Consider the following 19,660-nt stretch of genomic DNA (forward strand, 5'->3'; position numbering starts at 1 on the left):
CTTTATTAATACTTTTGACAATAGAATTGCAGATCTCTATTTTCCAGGGGCGTCCCTGATTTAGAGAAGCCGTCCCGGTTTCTGATTTGATCCCAGAATGTCCCACTTTTCCTTAGGATGTCGCTATTTTCACTGGAGAAATGTTGGAGGGTATGGAGCTATCCAACCCCCGAGCCATCTGAGGGCAATCCTGTATAGGGAAGTTTTTAAATGTTTAATGTTTTATTATGTTTTTATATACAGTGGTACCTCGGGTTACATACGCTTCAGGTTACAGACTCAGCTAACCCAGAAATAGTACCTCGGGTTAAGAACTTTACCTCAGGATGAGAACAGAAATCGTGCGGCGGCAGCGGGAGGCCCCATTAGCTAAAGTGGTGCTTCAGGTTAAGAACAGTTTCAGGTTAAGAACGGACCTCTGGAACAAATTAAGTACTTAACCCGAGGTACCACTGTATGTTGGAAGCTGCCCAGAGCAGCTGGGGCAACCTAGTAATATATGTGAGGTATAAACAGTAAAATTATCATTAATGGAATGGGACGTCCTATTTTCATCGGATAAATGTTGGAGGGTATGGAGTCCCACATAAAAAGGAACCTTTTGCCTCTATGTTCCACTGAAGCTACAGTTGGCAAACTCTTTAATCCTGAGTATTTGGATTTGTGCTGGTATAACACTGTTTGATTCACTCAGGACGGCTCCCCCCACCAAAAATACAGTATTCATGCCAGCATATGTATTTACATTACTGAGCTTCTGCAACATTCCAGCCATATTGGTAGAAATACTACACATCACAAAGGGGGGGGGGGGAATGCACACGCACACATGCCACAATGCCTTTAACAATCCTCCATGACCACAGCAAATAGTTTAACAAGGGGGGAGAGACTTTTGCCTACGCCCCAATCCAATTCTGAAACAAAAAAACCCTGTCAGTCTCTCCTTCCAGATTCTTCTGTCAGCTCTCCAAACTAAGCAAATAACAATTTCCTGTTCAACCTCACCCACATACTCCTGAGCAGGCCTCAACTCATGCCCAGAGAGAAGGATGTTTCAGGTCACAAAACATATCCGCAACTATCCCCTTAAAGTGTATTTATATCACTTCAACAGTTGTGGCTTCCCTCCTCACAGAGGTACAATTCCCAGCACCCTAAACAGATACTGCCGTTGTAAGCAATGTCCAGGCGGAAACCGGCAAATGAAAATACATTTTAAAATGTTGAGGGAAATCCAGACATATGGCAAGCTATGTTGACAGTGTTGTTCTTGCCGAGTTTCCTAAAAAATAGTTCAAAATAGCTTAAAAACCCCCTGCTTTTTTGCAGTTTTTTTTGGGGGGGTATACAACTTCTTTGTATCACTTTTTGAAATATGGCACCCCTAGGAAATAGGTCATTGGCTGAGGCAGCATCAAGTATGGGCTTCAGCCTAGACCTGTGGGAATTCTCCATGGGAAGGGGTTTCCCTAAGTGCCCGAGAAGTTTAAGTAACAATCACTTGGTCAATTTGTGCCTGTCATGTTGCCAGAATGTTCTTGCAATTATATAGTTATGACACCATAATCAATGCTAATAGTGTGTCACCTGTGTCTTGATATGTATAAACGTGCTAATAATTGTGCAGAGCTTAGTAAGTGTGAAATCTCTGGTCTTAATTTATAGGTTCTGTTGTAAACAAAATCTGCCCTTCTTCCCTTATGGGGTATCCAAGAGCCCGTATAGAGTCATTAAGTGGGTTCCCTATCGTAGGAGAAAATAACAGAGGCCAACCAGAGAATATTGAGAAGCAAAGCAGCTAGTAAGCTGTTATTAAAGCTGTGGCAACATGGTGCTCCCCTCACATGCAGGAGGACAGAGGAGGACCCAGAACAAATGTGTGCCCACCCTTATACAGTGGTACCTCGGGTTACATACGCTTCAGGTTACATATGCTTCAGGTTACAGACTCTGCTAACCCGGAAGTCATACCTTGGGTGAAGAACTTTTACCTCAGGATGAGAACAGAAATCATGCCCTGGCGGCGCGGTGGCAGTGGGAGGCCCCATTAGCTAAAGTGGTGCTTCAGGTTAAGAACAGTTTCAGGTTAAGAACGGACCTCTGGAACAAATTAAGTACTTAACCCGAGGTACCACTGTATCTTGTACAGGCAACTCCCCATTTATGTGCATGCAGGCACGCATCACTGCAAACCCAGAAGTGGCACAAAAAGAGGCAAAAACAGCGCTAAAAGAGCACAGGAATGGCAAAAATGGGGAATTGCCTGTATTTTTATGTTGTGACATCTACAAATGTAATAACTAAATAAATATATACAAACAATATTCGAACTGCGCTATATAAATCTCACGAGGATGTGAATTGTGTTACCTTCCGCAAGTCACACTTTTCCTGGCAGGTGGCATTTGAAACACCCCTTAGGATATGGATATCTCGTTTAACTGGTTTGTGTCTAAAGGAATCCAGAGCATGAAGAAACCAGAAAGCCGCCAGCTTCCTGAGCCTTAGATGTCATGCCATAGCCTTAGCTGTATCCACAGCAGGCGGAGCTTAGCATGCTAACCACAATCAGTGACTTGTTCTCCAGCCGCTGGCTTCTCTTACTCAGCAACTGCCCCAGACTGTCCCACCGAGGTGAGCAACATCTCTCCAGGAAGAGCCGTCCACACTACGTGACCTAAATATGAGTCGCAGCAGCCCAGCCTACTGTGTGTGGCCACAGACGGCACATGGGAAATAATGCAACTATTGGAAAAGACATGTGCAACTTCACGATCACAGGACAGAGGTTACAAAAAGCCGTACTGTCTCCCTCAGAGTGACCAAAAAAAAAAAGGTTAAGGGCAGGAAATAGAAATAATAGATATAAAAGCCTTTGCTGAAATATCACACTTGATCTAAATTTCAAGCTTTTTTAAATTTGTTGTGGACAAATTTAACGATATTTGGAATTCATTTTTATAAATGCCCTGTTAGGTCAAGGTCTGGTTAACTACAATAACAATTCCACCCCCCCCCCCCTTTTGTAATGTACAGTGGTACCTCAGGTTACATACGCTTCAGGTTACAGACTCTGCTAACCCAGAAATATTACATCAGGTTAAGAACTTCGCTTCAGGATGAGAACAGAAATCGTGCTCTGCCAGCGTGGCGGCAGCAGGAGGCCCCATTAGCTAAAGTGGTACTTCAGGTTAAGAACAGTTTCAGCTTAAGAACAGACCTCCGGAACGAATTAAGTACTTAACCCGAGGTACCACTGTACACAGTATCTTGTTTTCTGTCTTGTTTTCTACATGGTACTATTCATTGTTTTTTCTTATTTGTGTGTGTGTCTTATCTTACTCTGTGCACTTGTAATTTTGTACTTTACATTTTTCAATAAAGAATATAAATCAAGAAAGCTTCTAATTTCTCTTAAATCCTGGCACATTCAGACAATGTCATTTATTTTCTATTATTATTATTATTATTATTATTATTATTATTATAGATTTATTGCTCGTTCTTCACCAGGAGGTCCCAGGGCAGGCTAGCAACAATTTTTGAAGTACGAAGTCCAGATGTTGTTGTTGTGCAACTCCCCTCACCTTTGGCTATGCTGGCTGGAGCTGATGAGAGGTGGAGTCTGACAACATCTGGAGGGCCACAGGTTCCCCATCCCTGCTGTGAACAAACAACCCCCTCATACTGAGTGGATCTTGCCTTCAGGCAAGGGAAGGCAGTCGCTTCAAGCAGTCAATAAGGGAGAGAAAACAGTTCTCCTGCACAAGCTCATGCCCAGTAACAGCAGTGCCAACTTGGCGGGCCCTTCATCAGGGAAGGAGGCGTGAGTGAAGATCTACATCATGAACAAGGGGAGCAGGAGACCATCAGCATCTCCTATTTGCTAAGAGGCTGCTGTAGAAGTGGCATTGTGGGTGGTAGGGAGCTGCCATCAGCATGGTGCTGATAACACCAAGGTTGTGGGTTCGATCCCCATAAGGGACAGGTGCATATTCCTGCATTGTAAGGAGTTGTACTACCTGTAGATGATCCTCAGGGTCCCATCCAACTCTGTGATTCTGTGATTCAAGATCTGGCCTCCAAGGAGTCTTGGCGGCAGCAGCTGCGGGCGATGGATTCCTTGGAGGTTGAATCTGCTGCCCCTATGGATCCTGCCACCTGAGGCAGTTGCCTCACCTTGCCTCATGGGTGGGAAGGGGGAGATACCCTTGAGCCCTGTGGGTGCCACCACATCTAGGAATGTCTAATCATGGTGGCATGCAAAATGAGATTCTTCCGGCTGTAGTCTCAGCCAAACTCAATTGAATTAAAAGCAGCAACAGGTAGCCTGGGAACTGCTGAAGAGGAAACAGCTGGACGAATCCCAAGTACATGTGAGGCAGCCTGTCTGCCTTGATATTAATACCCATGAAAAGCTGCCTTTTTTTGTTTCCTTTAAGAAAAGGCTAGTTTATCTGGTACAATTCATAATCACTTGGCCTGGGACTCACAACCCATCACCTTATTTTCTATTCTTTATGTACCAGAACTGTCAGTACAAAATAGCGGTTAAAGCGCCTTATTAACCCTAGCTAAGAGCATTACCAAACATTTATCACAGATTCTATATAATGGCTGGTTCGTTTGTTTTTTAAAAAACCTACCAGCTTGAAAACTTAGATAGGTTCTCTATATTGCAGAGAATAATGAGTTCCAAAGGGAAGGGGGAGAGAGAGAAAGGTTGGAAGGAATTGAGGGGTCATTATTGGCTCCCCTTGGAGGGAATCCACTCTTATTTTGAAAAGCACTGAATCTTTCTTTTCCCCACCCCCGCCTCTTTCCCGTTCCTGCACGATCCTTTGCCAAGCTCTAAATTGGCAGCCAGCTGTGGCTCAAAAGGAACTAGGTTCTTTCCAAACATCACGTTAAAGCATCACGTTTTTCAGGGATATCCCCCCCTTCCTCTGTGTGTGTTTTAAGCCTCAACCTCTTTTGAACTATCAGGGAAAGCTGAGAGAGAGAGAGAGAGAGAGAGAGAGAGAGAGAGAGAGAGAGAGAGAGAGAGAGAGAGAGAAGTCACTCCTTAGGAATGCAGCAGACACAGAGAGATACCCGCACGCACGCGCATAAAGCGGGGGGGGGGGAGGCACGACTCTGTCCATGCGAACTACAACTCCCGGCAACCCTTGCGCTCTAGCGAAGAAACCGAGCGCAATGTGCCTGCTGTGTCGGCTGCTGCAGCAGCAGAAAGTGTGTCACTGGGGCACGAGGCTCTCCCTAGGAGTCACATGGTGGATGCTCCAGTGCCGCGTGCTGGCATCTGCGCAGCCGCAGGCAGAGAGGGAGACCAGAGACTGAGTGAGCCCTGGCAGAGTAAAATTTTGCAGGCAAAGGGAGAGGCAGCAGCAGAGTGGAGCTCCCGGGCTGCTGCGAAGTATCCCATAGACTCAGCCGCTCTCGCGCTCTTTCGACTTTTGCACTGCGGCTCTCAGTGCAAATATAATCTTTTAAAGACAATTTAAAAAAGGGCACATCCCCACCAGCGTTCAGCGCAAGGTGACTGGGTTCCCAGCCGCTTTTGCATCATAACTTTGGGGGGACCAGAAGAAGTCCGAGGAGGAGAAAGGGGCAGCCTCTCGCTCCCCCTCGCTCCTTCCTCGCCCACGGAATCTCGACTCGCTTCTTCGCTCGACATGAATGACGGCTGTCAACTGAACAGGATGGCCACTTTGGATACGAACAACAACGCCCCAGGTAAGCCTCTCGCGGCTGGCTTCTTTAGGGAACGGGTCATGCAGTGCTATTCTCCCTCCTAAAACTTGCCCCATAGCCTCCCCTTCGCGGCGACCTCCCGTCGCAGAGGACTGGCGCTTCAGCCCCTTTCGCGTGCACCTGCAGTGAAGGGAGCAGTCCTCCTGCTGCCCAGCGCTTCTGCGGCTACTCGTGGGGCGTCTGCTGGAGTTGGGGTGGCGGCGGCGGCGGCATTGAGTTCCCAAGCAGCGTATCTCCCCACCCTAAATACCGCAGTTGCTGATATAGAGATACGAAGTGTGTGAACAACCTTAGAGTCTCATACTGTATCTAGCATTCAGGATCCTGCCTGAATGCATCCCCCAATTCACAAGGAAGAGAGGTGATGGGTTTGGAATTGGGAGAAGCAAGAGTGCCCCTATTACCTGCCCCCGTTCTTTTAGCCCATCAGACTTCTCTATTTCACCCCCCCAACCCAATTAGGAAAGGTTGATTTCTCATCATTCTGCTGTAGTTTCCTCCTGGGGGAGGGTGGATCGGTGACAAGGGGAGCAAGGGAAAGGAGTTATAGGTGTCAGTTTCAGGGAAAGAGGTCAGCCTTCCTTCTCCTTGTGGGGGGAGGGAGCAGAGTCAAATGTCTTGCCTGGGCTACCAGTAGCGGCAGGCGACGCCCTACCTTGTCCTTTGGGGAGGGTGGGATTAGGGCAGTTGTAGGGAGAGAGGATCGGGGCTGCCTTGCTCCCACTGTGAGCATCACATACCTGGTGTTTTCTTGGGAGGAAGCCTCGGAAGGGGAAGGGATGCCCAGAGATCTCCTTTTGATATTGCCCCCCCCCCAAATTGGTGATCCCTTATTGGTTATAGGGATTTCTCTTCCCCTCCACCCCCACTACTTTGGAGTCACACTACTAGCACCCGCACCCCGCTTCGGAATCCCACCCTTCCTGGGATTCCCCCTTCAAGCTTTCCCATTCATCCTCTCACGTGTCCCCTTACCCGGCTCAGCCACGTGCAACGTTTGTTTTCCCTATCGGCCCCGCCTCCGGTCGCCTCCCATTGGCCGAGCTCGCCCCATTAGCTCATTAGATACGCCTCCCCTGGAGCTACGTCACCATCCGGGAAGCTCGAACGTTCCGAGTTCGCCGTAGAGGGCGCGGCTGAAGGATGGACCATCCCTTGCCAGGGAGGGGAAATGGGAACCAATGGGCGGGCAGGGGGCGGGGCAAAGCGTGATGGGTGAAGCCGGGATAGAAGCGGGCAACGTGCAAGTGGGACACGTGGAGGTGAACTGGCCGACTTGCCAGCCTTCCGATCTCGCTTGCTCGTTATTCAGTTCTCGGGAGGTAACCCTCATGGGTCTTTTGGGAGTGCGAAAGTCTTGGCCGGGCAGCTTAACGGAGCATGAGAACCGAGTGGGCGAATCACTCACGTTCACCAGTCTTTGCATCTTGGCGTGTCTTCTTTGGCTGGAAAAATCAGGCTTCTCTTACTATTTTGATCCCGATCTCTTTGCTACTGCTTGCCCGGTGGCAGCTTTACCTCCCCCAAAGCTTGCAGCCTTGCACCCAGCCAATTAAAGCGTAAAGTTTTCTGAGAAAAAAGAAAAAGGAAATCGTGTAAGGTGACGTGTTCCTTAGTGCATGTGCAGATTGCCTTCCATTTGTGCCCCAAACAGTTTGCCTCAGTGCATATACAGAGTGCCTTTCTTTTGTGGTGGAAAGCAGGCAATATTTATTGGTGCACATGTGTTTTAACAGCATTGGATAGAAAATAGGGAAGTAACAAAAATACCAAAACCCCACCTTTATGTTCTCTAACTAGTGTTTAAATGCTGGAAATGAATGTTCTAGTTACAGAGGAGTCATTCCAGCCTGAGGAGGAATAGTGGGGGACCCAAAAGCTTCCAGTATTTTAAAGACTGGGTGGCACAAATATTTTTTTCCCTGTGGTCTTTGCTTTGGTGTATACTCCATTTGTATTTCTGTTATCTGTAGATACTGATTAAGTATTACCAATAGAACTGTGTAATAAAATGCACCCTGGGCAGTTTAAGTGAATGGTATTTGTCTAATCCAATAATAAGGTCTTAAGGTTCCCTTAAAAGAGAAAGTGTTTAGGAATGGGGAAAGGCTTTCTGCATTTGCTGTGGGTTAGCAGTGGGATAATTCCTTTTTAAAGATCTGGTGTTTTGGGTTTCAACACTTTCAAGTGGGGTAGGATTTGCGGGGTCGGGAGTTGCCTATATTAGAAGATGGGAAAGTCTCCCATAGCTTGATTGCTATGCTGCCCAGTTCTAAGCATATTTACTCAGAAATAAGTCCCAGGGTGTCATTCCCCCCTAATAAGACGTCACAGAATAGCAACCTGCATTGCGTGGGTTTTAATGGTGTTTTTTTAAGATCTAGGGGCTTGTTTTTCCCCCATCTCTTGTGGATATGGTTTGTATGTACACCTACCATGTTAGTTGTGATTCCATTGCTGGGTTAGTAAGTTAGTGGGCCCAAGGTGGTTCAGGGATCTGGGTGACGGAAATCCCTTTTCCTTTGATTGACCTTGTTGGTTTTGAGCTCAGCCTAATTTTATTTTTGGTGGTGCTTGCATATGGACCTTCAGTGCTACTTTTGCTGCAGGTTCTCCCCTGCCCCCTTTTGCATCAGGTGTCCTCCCCTTTGGGGTGAGCAAACGGGTAGCATGTGGCCTTGTGTCAAGGACCACGTGTGCTTACTTAGTGATGCCACATGTGTCTCCAGCCACTCCTGGCTCCTTGCCTCGAGAAGACTGACAAGACACATTGCAAACGGACGAGATACGCCTTTCCCTTTTTTCACACCCATCTGGAAGATTGCCAACTTGGTCCGCACATAACTTCCACCCCCGCTGTGCCTTCTAGCAAGTTCTATTTATCCTCCCTGACCCACTTGGGGCAGTCATCTCCCTGACGCAACCTGCATTTAATAGCCGCACGGAAGCTAGGGACTCCAAGCCGGGAGGGAAGAAGGCGGCAAGATTTGCATATCTTCCTCCTTCGCAGGATTCCCTGCGCCACCCTTCCCATCCTGAATTGCTCGATTCTCGCCTTTTAAAAGAAGGAAAGTGAAGTCATTTAGGAGAGGCTACTAGTAAGGAAGAAAAACAACCACCATCATCAGCATTGAGGAAGAGATTACTAACAAGGTCACGTGCAAGGGCCGCATGCTCAAAACCCAGACAGGATGATCACTGCTGCCCTAGCAAGCCAGATGTTGGGCTGGCTCTCTGCACCCCAAGTTCAAATCAAGGTGCCTGCTTGAAATATCCCTAGCCTTATTTGCCCTTGATGATTCTCCTGGTTAAGTATTTGTTCTGCAGAGGAAAGGACAGCCTGCTTTTAATAAGCTGCCAAACTGTTGCACAGCATTTGAGATATATTGGGAGATGTATGAACGGCATGGGATTAGAATAGGCACCAAAGTGAGTGGAGTTGCTTCTGGCACATCGGTTGGCGCTTTGTCACTGAGCTCCAGCTTTGCCCTAATTTTGGCAGGATTGCAAAGTTCTCCTATGTGCAGAAGAGCAAGGCAGTTATCACAAGTGTTTGACTTGAGCAGGTTGCCCTGGACCCTTAGCGAAAAGTGGTAGAAGGGGATCTCCAAAGCACGGCTGCTAAATTTTAATTTTAATCAATTGCTTATCCTTTGTTGACTTCTCTTGGGGTGGGTGTGCATGTGTTGTTTGGATTGCTGGCAGAAATTGACTTGGATCATTATCCAGCTCTCTTTCCTATCCCTGACAAGGGCAAAAGGGAGAAACTCCATTTACAGCTTTATTTGTCCCGATTCCTTTTAAGGTCTGCTAAGCAACCAGTCCCAGGTGCTTGGGCCACACGCAAGGAAGGTCATTAGCTGGTGGTAACCAGTCAACAAGATAAAGGCTCCCTGCTTGTTGTTAAAGGCCTGCCTGGGCACTGAACGTGGCTTCCACACGTGACCTTGTTTATAATCCCTCTGGCACGGATGGCTTTGTTTTTACTTTGCTTGAGGCTTTTCCTACAGCAGTTTGGCCACTGGCATGTAGCCCAGCTACAAAGCCTGGAGCAGTGGTAGTTCTTCTATAGAAAAAAACAAAAACCCAAGCCATCTCCAGGCTGGAGTATTCGGCCCTTCCCAGTTTACCCACCTCCCCCCAGCTTCCAGGGTGGGGTGTATGATGGCTTTTTTGGCTTCCACCCAATTTTCAACAATTTCTTGGCCGCACGCCTTCCTCCCTCCCTCTCCACTCGCTGCATCACTCACTTGGTGTTTTTTCCTTTTGCAGCTCTGAGATGTAGGTCAACAACTGAAAGCTGGGAGAGAGAGAGAGAGAGAGCTGGATTGCAAGGGAAGAATTTTGGCAAGACCAGCTCAGAGCTTGAAACTGGCCTGTAATGTGGGGTTGGACTTTGCAAACCTTTTATCAGGTGTGTGCTGGGAAGAGTCAGCTCCCACATACCGGGGCAGCTTTGTTCTCATCCTCTGTTGTGTTTTGCTCACAAGTAGGTTTACTTTCACCCCTAACCTATTGCTCCTCCAGTGTTCCAGGGTTTTCCCCTCTCCCATATGCCATCTTGTGCCTTTAAGAACTCACACGTTCACAGTAAATTACCACCTTTCTGTCCAAGGTCGGAGACAGCACCCCTTTGCATATAAGGCCACAATGTGGAGAGCAAATGGGGGCGCTCTGTGGAGTACTTTCTAGGAGAACTAGAAACACCTTGGTCTGATCCAGCAATGCAGTTAGAAGGTTTTCTTATGGAATATCGCCTAGTACATTTGGAACAGGGAATGAATTTTGGCCCAAATCTGCTGGATATGTATGTTTGCTGTGCTATCCTCCACATCATGGAGCTTGGCTCACTAGCCTGAGTAGTTGCTCTCTGAAGCAATACATCACATTTGCTCTCTGTTAGCATTATGGGAGAAAACTCTTTTCCTCTCTACCCTCCTCCTAATTTTATAACCTTCTGTCATGTCCCACTTTAGTAGTCCTTTTTACAAAGCTTAAAATAAAAGGCCCCCAAATGCCCAAACCTTTCTTCAGCTGCTCTGGGTCCCATTTCTCGGCACTCTCCCCAGCCTTCCACTTTTGATTCCTGCCTCTTCTCTCCCTGCTTCCCTTCTGCCTTCGCAATGGTCTTGTTGTTTTTCTCTTAGAGCGCAAGCCTGCAGGCAGGCTCTGTTCTTTTTAATGCAGTTACAACTTCTAGTGCTTTGCAGCCCTTAAAAAAACGGTAACAATACTTTCCTAGCTTTGCCGTAGTCTTTTTTCTTTTCGGAGACAGCCAGAGCTGTACAAAGCATCCAACTACTCCAGACTCCCTTTTTTTCAATGCTGTCCCCCTCTAGGGATTTGCAGTTTCAAAACACAACAGACTTAACTTGGTTACAACATAGGAAGGTTGTCAGAGCCTCTCTCTCTCTCGTTCTACTTTGCCCCAGTTGAAGCCTGCTGCCTTTCTTGGCTACCGAAACATCTGCTTGCCTTTGCAAATGCCTCTTTAGGGTGCAGCTGTGTGGTCGGGATATCATCTGCCACAGTGAGATCCAGATACTTGCTCCTCTTTAAAGGAAACTTGAGGTTTCCAACATGATGTCCTCAAGTTGCGTTACACAAACAATCAGCTGGGGCAGCCGGACACCGAAGGCTGTAATGTGGTGGGATTCTCAACCCTCTTCCTTTTTTTAACCCTCTGCAGGTGGCGTCATCAGCTACATTGGCTCCAACGGGTCTTCTCCAAGCCGCACCAGCCCCGTCTCTCTGTGTGGCAGCGACAGCTCCAACGGCAGCTGCCAGCTGTCCTCGCAACCCGCCTTCCCCAGCTACTTCCCACCTTCGCCCACCGGGTCTCTGGTGCAAGACTCGGGGCGCCTGTATGGGACCAGCTCCACTGGGCTCCGTGATGATGCTTCCCCTTCCTCCTCCTCCTCCTCCTCTTCGTCATCATCGTCCTCTTCCTACAGCTCTGGAGGCTCCCCTGTGGGGCTGCAAGTGGCCATGGATGACGGGAGGCGCATCTCCCCTGCCAAAAGCACCAGCAGCAACATCACAAGTGAGTGCGGATGCTAAGTTGGGCACGGGTGGGAAGCCCTGGGGTGTTTGCTGGTCCAGCCAACTATGCCAGCAGATTTAGTCCAAGCTCAAACTCCAGGCCCACCTTCCCCGGGTCAGTTTGGCCCTTTCTGCCAGCCACAATTCCTCCTGGGTTCTTCAAAGGCTGCACTGTAGGCCTCCAGGGTTTTTCCCCCCAAAGGGTTGGTTGGGGAGTAGCAACCAAGCAGCCAAAAAAATCCCGCCTTTGTGTATGGAGTCTCACAACCCTCTTCCTCTTTTCTCCTTCCAGAGCTGAATGGGATGGTCCTCTTGTGCAAAGTCTGCGGAGATGTGGCGTCTGGGTTCCATTACGGTGTCCATGCTTGCGAAGGCTGCAAGGTGAGCATCTCTCTCTGGCCTTTTTATTTGGCTGATGAAAGCTGGAAGGGGTTGGATCGAGGCCCATCGCTGAGCTACTTTGCTGCTCCCCACAGGAAAAACCCTCGTTTTCCTATGCTGGTATGGGGCAATGGAGCTTAAGTGAGATGTGGGAGACGGGGATTTAATCCCTGCAACACAGCCTTGTGCTGGGAGAGCAAGCCAGCTCAGGTGCTTGCACCACCTCCCTGACCAGTAGGGACTACAGCAGCATGCAGCCACTGGCCTGCAAAGACTGTGCCTCCACTGCTTGAGCTAGCACCCCTTAGGACTATGTCTGTTCAGGCTTCAGAATGCTCTTCAGGTTCAGAAGGGAATGGAAGTGGGCCACATTGGCCTCTGGGAACTTAGGAAGCTGCCTTATACAGAGTCATTGGTCCATCTATCCAGTATTGTCTACACAGACTGGCAGCAGCTCTCCAGGATTAGCCTTACCTGGAGATGCCAGGGCTTGAGATCGGGGCCTTCTGCATGCTGGGGTTGGCAGGTGTTTACCATGCCTCTGGGCTGGCCAGGTGGGCCTAATATAACTAAAACTGGGAGCCCGGCCTTCTATGCCCTTGCCTGCTCAATAGATGGGCAGTCACCTTCTGCTGGTTCTGCTTCCAGTTCAAGTCTTCATCCTCTAGCTCACAGCCTCAAGGGAACTGGGCTGAAAAGCAGCCGCTCTCGGTTTGGGTACAGCTCCTCGCTCGTCAGGCCTAGGTGCTAATTTGCTCTCTCTCCCTCTTTGTCCCCCACTCAGGGTTTCTTCCGGCGCAGCATCCAGCAAAACATCCAATACAAAAAGTGCCTAAAGAACGAAACCTGCAACATTATCCGCATCAACCGGAATCGTTGCCAGCAGTGCCGCTTCAAGAAGTGTCTGGGAGTTGGCATGTCTCGCGATGGTGAGTTCCCTGCCATGCGAGGGTTCGAGATTTGACATTTTATTTACCCCTTGCAGGCTTTGTTTCGTTAGGATTCTGATTTGTGGAATAATAACAATAATAATAATAATCGTTTATTATTATTTATATGATGCCCATCTGATTGGGTTGCCCCAGCCACTCTGGGTGGCTCCCAACACACAATAAAACATCAACTGTTAAAAACTTCCCTGTACAGGGCCACCTTCGGATGTCTTCTAAAAGTCAAATAGTTGTTTATTTCCTTGATATCTGATGGGAGGGCGTTCCACAGGGCGGGTACCACCACCGAGAAGGCCCTCTGCCTGGTTCCCTTCAGTTTCACTTCTTGAAGGGAGGGAATCACCAGAAGGCCCTTGGTGCTGGACCTCAGTGTCCAGGCCGAACGATGGGGGTGGAGAAACTCCTTCAAGTATCCTGGGCCGAGGCCATATAGGGGTTTTTAAAGGTCAGCACCAACACTTTCAATTGTGCTCGGAAACGTGATATCCTCAGTTGCCGTACTGACACACCCCGTTTGCCTCCCCTACAGCTGTCCGTTTTGGCCGCATCCCCAAGCGCGAGAAACAACGCATGCTGGCGGAGATGCAGAGCGCTATGAACAACATGGCTAACAACCAGCTCAGTGCGCAGTGCCCGCCCGAGGGCTTGTCGACGGGGCACCAGCAGCCCGCCAGCCCCCTTCTGTGCCACCAGCCGCAGCTGGCGCCACGATCCCCACAGCAGCACGCGGCCTCGCCTCCCCAGCCATCTCCTTGCTTCGCCCAGTTCTCCCAGCAGCTGACGCCGCCCCGCTCCCCGAGCCCCGGCGAAGTCATGGAAGACGTCATCTCGCAGGTGTCCAAGGCCCACAAGGAGATTTTTGTTTATGCCCACGACAAACTGGCCGCAGGGCCCCTGGCTCCCGTGGGGAGCGAGAACTCTCTGAGTTGGGAGACCAACTGGCTGTCCAGTGGCTACCATGGCAACGGGCCCTGCCACCAAAACGACAACTGGAACTCTGGCTCCGCCCCAAGCAACACATGCCACCAGAACAACATGAACGGCCATCGGTTTTGCCCTTCCGGCTACCCCTCCGGGGAGACAGATCCCTCAGTCGGCCAAGGCTGCCCCCAGCAAGGCGAGCCCAGAGATATCCTCTTGGTGAGTGTCGCATCCTCCTCACAGCACCACACAAGGCGCTCTCTTGTTTGCCAGCCAGGGCTTATTCAGAGACCAGTTCAGCCTCCAGCTGCCTTTTCTATAGCTATTATATAGCCAGCTTGTTTTAATACCCCAGAAGGAAAACCCGTGGCTTTTGCCTGAGGCAAATCAGATGAGATTCGAACCGGGAGCTTCACTAGTTGTAGCCACTGTATTGCTACGATTTTGGATATTCCCCACTGCCATCTCAGCCATTTGAATATATTTTAACCAGTGCTATTTTTCTAGGAAAAGGAGTGCCGGAACTTGCCACAAACACCTCCCTTGTTCTCTTATAAGGACCATGGCTCCCACCTGAAAGGTGCTGGAACCGAGTTCTGGAGAGTTCTGGCTGATGAAAGCCCTGATTTTAACTTGCTATCTGAGTCACAGTTGGGTTAGGCCTGTGCTACATGCGTTATTCAGGGATAGGTGGCTCCTTGTACATATTTTGTATCTCTTACATTCTTTGGCTCAGAAAATGAGCTTTTCCTCAGCCACGTTCCATCATGTACAGTATATCTTGGAGCTTTCAGTGAAAAACAATCAATATTTCTTAATAATAATATATATATTCAACATTTCACTGTAGCTTCATTTATGGTTATGCATGCAAAAATTCAGTCTATTAATGATTTTTTTTATGGGGGGAAGGAACATCATTTAGGAAGTCTTAAGCAGCCAGGCGTAGGGAACCTGTGGCGCTCCAGATGTTGTTGAACTCCAACTCCCATCAGCTCCAGCTAGCATGACCGATAGCCCAGGATTGTGGGGGTTGTAGTCCCAACAGGATCTGAAGGGCCACAGGTCTTCTGTTCCTGCTTTAAAGCGAAGACTTAGCCTACAAGAAGTATCTGCTTAGCTCAGGTAGTGTTGGACTCAATCCTGACTTGAAAATTCAATCTGTTGGCGTTCTCTTTTAGTCTGTTTTCAATGGGTGGGATGTTAGCTACTGCAGTTAGATTATGGAGTTTCATGTATGAAACTTAACTCCTACATATTGTCAGACTAGAAATCAGTATTAGCTCCATCTGCCTGGTTATTCTGCAAAGGAACACCTCATTCCTTATGTCTGGGGGTAGTGGCATCAAATGCACAAGAGCAGCAAAAGAAGGAAGTTTAGAAGCTTCTATTCCACCTGTTAACCTGGACTAAAACTCCCTGGGGCTAATGGGACTTATATTACAAAGCATTGGAAGGCAACAGATTGGCAAAGGGTCCTCAATTCTCTGTGATTATGTGGGCTTGCAACTGGTTCCATTGACTCTGATTCCAGCCCTCTATTCTTCATCTAACGTGTCTCATTTTTCCCCCATCCCAACAGGCGTGTCCTATGAATTGTCACCCACAAGGTCGCAGTGGCCGTACAGGCCAGGAGATTTGGGAAGATTTCTCCATGAGCTTCACACCTGCTGTACGAGAGGTTGTGGAATTTGCAAAGCACATCCCTGGTTTCCGGGAGCTCACGCAGCATGACCAGGTCTCCTTACTCAAAGCTGGCACATTTGAGGTAGGATTATCTCCATCCACTACTTCAGACCCTTGCTAGTTAACAGTTACCGATTTTATGTATGTAGGAAGGGCTTATAAAAGTGGAGAATAATATTTATCCATTAAATACTGGTTAATTCTGCACTGGTGAAAATAATGGGGAGACATGATTGTTTTAAAATCCTGAAGCTCAAATCTACACCCTTATTTATACATATATAATAATGAGAATGCATGAAGGACATTATTTGCTGGCGTCATTTTGAAATATAAAGACATTAGGAGTAATTAAAGGGGTGTAATCTGCTTTTGGGAGGCTGGATCCCAGACATACCCAAAAACCCCAAAGGGAAGAAGTGAAAATCATTCTGAGAACTTGTCAGTTTGTTTTGGTTCTTAAGAAGAAAAACAACAACCTTGCAGTTGAACCTAAGTTCACTCAGAGGAAGTCCCACTTCTTTCAAAGCTAGCGTGCATTCTTACTCGGAAGAATACTACAGATAGCATTTGACTGTGTTGTGTGGGCACAGATGTGTTCTAACAGGTCTCTCCTACCATTTCCCCAGGTGCTGATGGTTCGGTTTGCATCCCTCTTCAACGTTAAGGAACAGACAGTGACATTCATGAGTCGCACCAAGTACAGCCTTGAGGAGCTGTGGGGGATGGGGATGGGCGACCTGCTGACATCCATGTTCGAGTTCAGCGAGAAGCTTGGAGCCTTGGGACTCTCTGAAGAAGAGCTTGGCCTCTTCACGGCTGTGGTGCTGATCTCTGCAGGTGGGTGTCCTTGGGCATGAGCGGGCGGGAATCGCAGTCATGGATCACAAGCTTCCTTGTCCTTACCTTTCTTGAAGCTCTCCAGTCACACCCATCCATTGTGTTTTTCTGTCCTTGTTTCACTGTGTCCTAAGGTCTTCAAGCCTCCTACTCTACCATCCTTGGCTACCCAGACACACACCTACACAATTCAACACCTTTCCCTCTTTCTGCTCCTTATGCCTGGCACCTTCTCCCAGAATATCCACAGTGGTCTCCCTTGCTCTCCCTGCTTCTTCCTTTGGAAAGCTTTCTTTCCTTGAAGCCTTCATCTTACTGCCTTAGTCTGAACCTCCACCCTTGAAACACCAACACCCTGCAACTGCAGCAAACCCCTAAATTGACTACATATCTTCATATTTCTCCTCTGACACCTTTGCCTCGGCTCCTCTTTTCCCCATTGTTCAAACTTGGGAGTGTAAACTCCTTCAAGTGGGGAGCTCTCTTTTTCCTCGTGTTACCTTGCAAAATGCTGTGAACAGTGGTGGTGCTTTAAGAGAGAACGATTCTTAATAAAAATAATTCAGAGCTCTGAGGAGATTGGGATCTTTTGCATGTCAGGTTTTGGCACCACTGCTCCTTGGGCTCCAGGCAATCTGTGACCTTGTGGGAGGCTGAAAACGTGGTTTGATAGATCAGAGACCTGAAAACCAGGCAGGTGTGTCTGTTGTGCTGGGCACGCCGCTGTTACCATGTTACTGACTGCCCGTTCCTTTCTTGTGCAGATCGTTCAGGCATTGAGAACCCAGGATCAGTGGAGCAGCTGCAGGAGATGCTTATCCGTGCCCTGAGAGCCCTCGTCCTCAAAAACCACCCCCAGGAAACGTCCCGTTTCACCAAGCTGCTGCTGAAGCTTCCCGACCTGCGCACCCTCAACAACATGCACTCTGAGAAGCTGCTCTCCTTCCGCATTGATGCTCAGTAGAAGACGGGGAGGGCCTTGCACATAACTACTGGACCACCCTCTCGTCTTGCCCTCCCTGCATTGTTGCACTAACCAGACTGCTCTCTCTGGGCCTGGACCCAGCAAACTATATTTATACCGGCATAGGAGCTGCTGCCCCCACCTGCTCAGAAGCAAGCGGCCACAAGCCGCCTTTTGTAAATATCTCTCTGTATATTGGAGTTGTGTGAATAGAACCGGCATTCTTCCCTGCTGTGGCGCTGGCCACATGGGAATAATATATTGAAAACCAAAATGGCTTGGATCCACGTTCTTCTTGAGTTCACCTTGTGTGTCCGCCCCCGCTCTTCTCCCGAGTCGGGAGGGAAGGTATGGTGGAGGTTTGGGGGTAACCAGTTGCCTCGGCTAGAGAGAGGCGACTATTGGAGCTCTATACACAAGGGAGACATTGGCTGCCCCCCGCAAGCCAGAAGTGAATTGTGGTGCTTAAAATGGTGGCTGTCCTGCCCCGCTTATTTTGTCAGGGCTTAAGTATGGCAAGATGGTGGTTTAAGGGAAAACCATGTGTTTCCATTGGTGTGGCACCCACATATTTTGTCCTACTCCTACCTCTGGTCAAACCAGTTTTCGAAACACTACAGCCTCCCAGCTGAAAGGCCTTGTTACCAAGTGAAAAAGAGGAGGACCATCCACATTACATGTAACTTTTACACCCTCTTTCAAATCTTTTTTTAAAAAAACCCCTGTAACCAGCCAATCTACCCTCAGCCTGGTTTTTCAATAATGTGAGGCACTTACACATGTCATCGGTATGGAACCCATCTTCCCACCACCACCCCCAAAATGTGGTGATGCATTTTTGCTTTGGTGAGGGTGGTCGTTTTTGGTTTAGCAAAAAGGGGTTTCTACTGACCTTTTAGGTGTGGGGGCTTTAATGACTAAAATGGTGAATTGGGAGGGGAGGGGGAAAGCTTTGAGAACAAAGGCTCCTACGATTTTTACCTGCAAAACAGAAATATCAAGCAAGCTCCACATTCTTCTGTGTTTTGATAGTTAAAGAATAAATTTTTGCCCATCGCTACTCACCATAAATGAGACACCAAAAACCAGTTGGGGCTGTGAGGGTTGGTTTTTTTTTGTCATTTTTTTTTAAGGGTAGGTTTGTTTTTTGTTTTTTAATCATATATTTATTACATAAATATATAGTAAAATAGACCAGCGACAATTACCATAAAAATATCTTTCTTTAAAATCCTGACCAAAAACACAAAAAAGGGTTTGTTTGTTTTCCCCGCCCCAGACTTTTCAGGGTTTTTTTTTTCTTTTTTCCAAAATCGCACGTCACAGACAAATCGTGATTGTCGTATTATTATTTTTTTTACATCAGCAGCTTCCTGCTACCCAGACACAAAAAAAAAGAAGAAGAAAGGGGAAGGGAGAGGGAATAAAGATGAGGTGGAGGGAGACACAATTTTCCCCACCAGGTTTTCCCCTCCCTTGGACTCCCCCAACCCAACACCCCTTCTGAAACACACTGAAAACCCCATGTCCCAAACGTACATTCACTAATAACTCCCTGCTCACAGTTTCTTTCCCTGCTCTAGACTGCGAGGGGGGAAAAACCACAATGCATAGTATATGAGGGGGTGCCCCCTTTAATGGAAACTCACTTCCTCTCCTCCCTAAACCTTCTTGTCTGAATCTGTCATTGCAACTCCTGGAGTTAATATCCTTGCAGAACTAATGAGAATCCGGTGGGGCAGGGGGAGGCGCAGAAAAGATCCGTAGGGTACCATCGGCAGGAACTATATGAGGTATGTACTTGACAAAAGGAATACTGAGAAGTGGTACAGGAAAAGTCTCGTCTCTCCTCCTCCCCCCTTGAATAGGCCTCTGGTGTGGGGAAAACTGGCTCCTAACCCCACAAATTGTCACAGTCGTCAAGTGCCTGGGAGGCAGAGGACATGATGGTGGGGTGTTGCTCCCCCGGAGGAGCAAAACCTCCTGCTACAAAGGCCTTGAGCTTCTCAAGACTGGTTGGACATCCATCAGCAGAGATGCAGCCTGGCAGCCGCCAGAGGAGTAGGAGGGCAGCCGTGCTGTTCGCTGCTTTCCCCTGGCAAGATAGGGACGGACTGGC

The 19,660-nt window shown here is 48.3% G+C and overlaps 1 protein-coding gene and 1 long non-coding RNA gene across 4 annotated transcripts in view; one reads left to right on the top strand and one right to left on the bottom strand.

The window, feature by feature from the left end:
• Window positions 1-4,707, bottom strand: part of LOC310662036 — a 39,792-nt gene extending 35,085 nt beyond the window's left edge. For both annotated transcript variants that reach the window (XR_014504214.1, XR_014504215.1), the window contains exon 1: window positions 4,026-4,707. This is a non-coding gene — a long non-coding RNA (uncharacterized lncRNA). The remainder of the gene's footprint in view (window positions 1-4,025) is intronic.
• A 529-nt stretch (window positions 4,708-5,236) lies between these two features.
• NR1D1 (nuclear receptor subfamily 1 group D member 1) lies at window positions 5,237-17,815 on the top strand. 2 transcript variants are annotated; one of them, XM_083408646.1, is made up of 9 exons: window positions 5,351-5,739; window positions 10,030-10,171; window positions 11,447-11,800; window positions 12,092-12,180; window positions 12,965-13,109; window positions 13,660-14,270; window positions 15,634-15,819; window positions 16,367-16,577; window positions 17,342-17,815. In XM_083408646.1, the coding sequence occupies exons 3-9, from the start codon at window positions 11,746-11,748 to the stop codon at window positions 17,539-17,541; spliced, it is 1,497 nt and encodes a 498-aa protein (XP_083264772.1). In that variant the 5' UTR covers window positions 5,351-5,739; window positions 10,030-10,171; window positions 11,447-11,745; the 3' UTR covers window positions 17,542-17,815. The 2 variants fall into 2 exon arrangements, with proteins under 2 accessions (XP_083264771.1, XP_083264772.1); XM_083408645.1 differs by lacking the exon at window positions 10,030-10,171 and having other exon boundaries at window positions 5,237-5,739.
• Window positions 17,816-19,660: the final 1,845 nt, after the last annotated feature.

This window comes from Podarcis tiliguerta (genome assembly GCF_965153285.1).
Source record: "Podarcis tiliguerta genome assembly, chromosome: 13".
In the NCBI taxonomy this organism is placed as follows: Eukaryota; Metazoa; Chordata; class Lepidosauria; order Squamata; family Lacertidae; genus Podarcis; species Podarcis tiliguerta.

What these genes read in the sequence shown, in the direction of transcription:
- NR1D1 (XM_083408645.1), top strand. Translation starts at nt 5,679, where the DNA reads ATGAATGACGGCTGTCAACTGAACAGGATGGCCACTTTGGATACGAAC. An exon ending in AGCCCAGAGATATCCTCTTG is followed by an intron (nt 14,271 to 15,633) that starts GTGAGTGTCGCA and finishes CCATCCCAACAG; the next exon opens with GCGTGTCCTATGAATTGTCA. An exon ending in TGTGGTGCTGATCTCTGCAG is followed by an intron (nt 16,578 to 17,341) that starts GTGGGTGTCCTT and finishes TTTCTTGTGCAG; the next exon opens with ATCGTTCAGGCATTGAGAAC.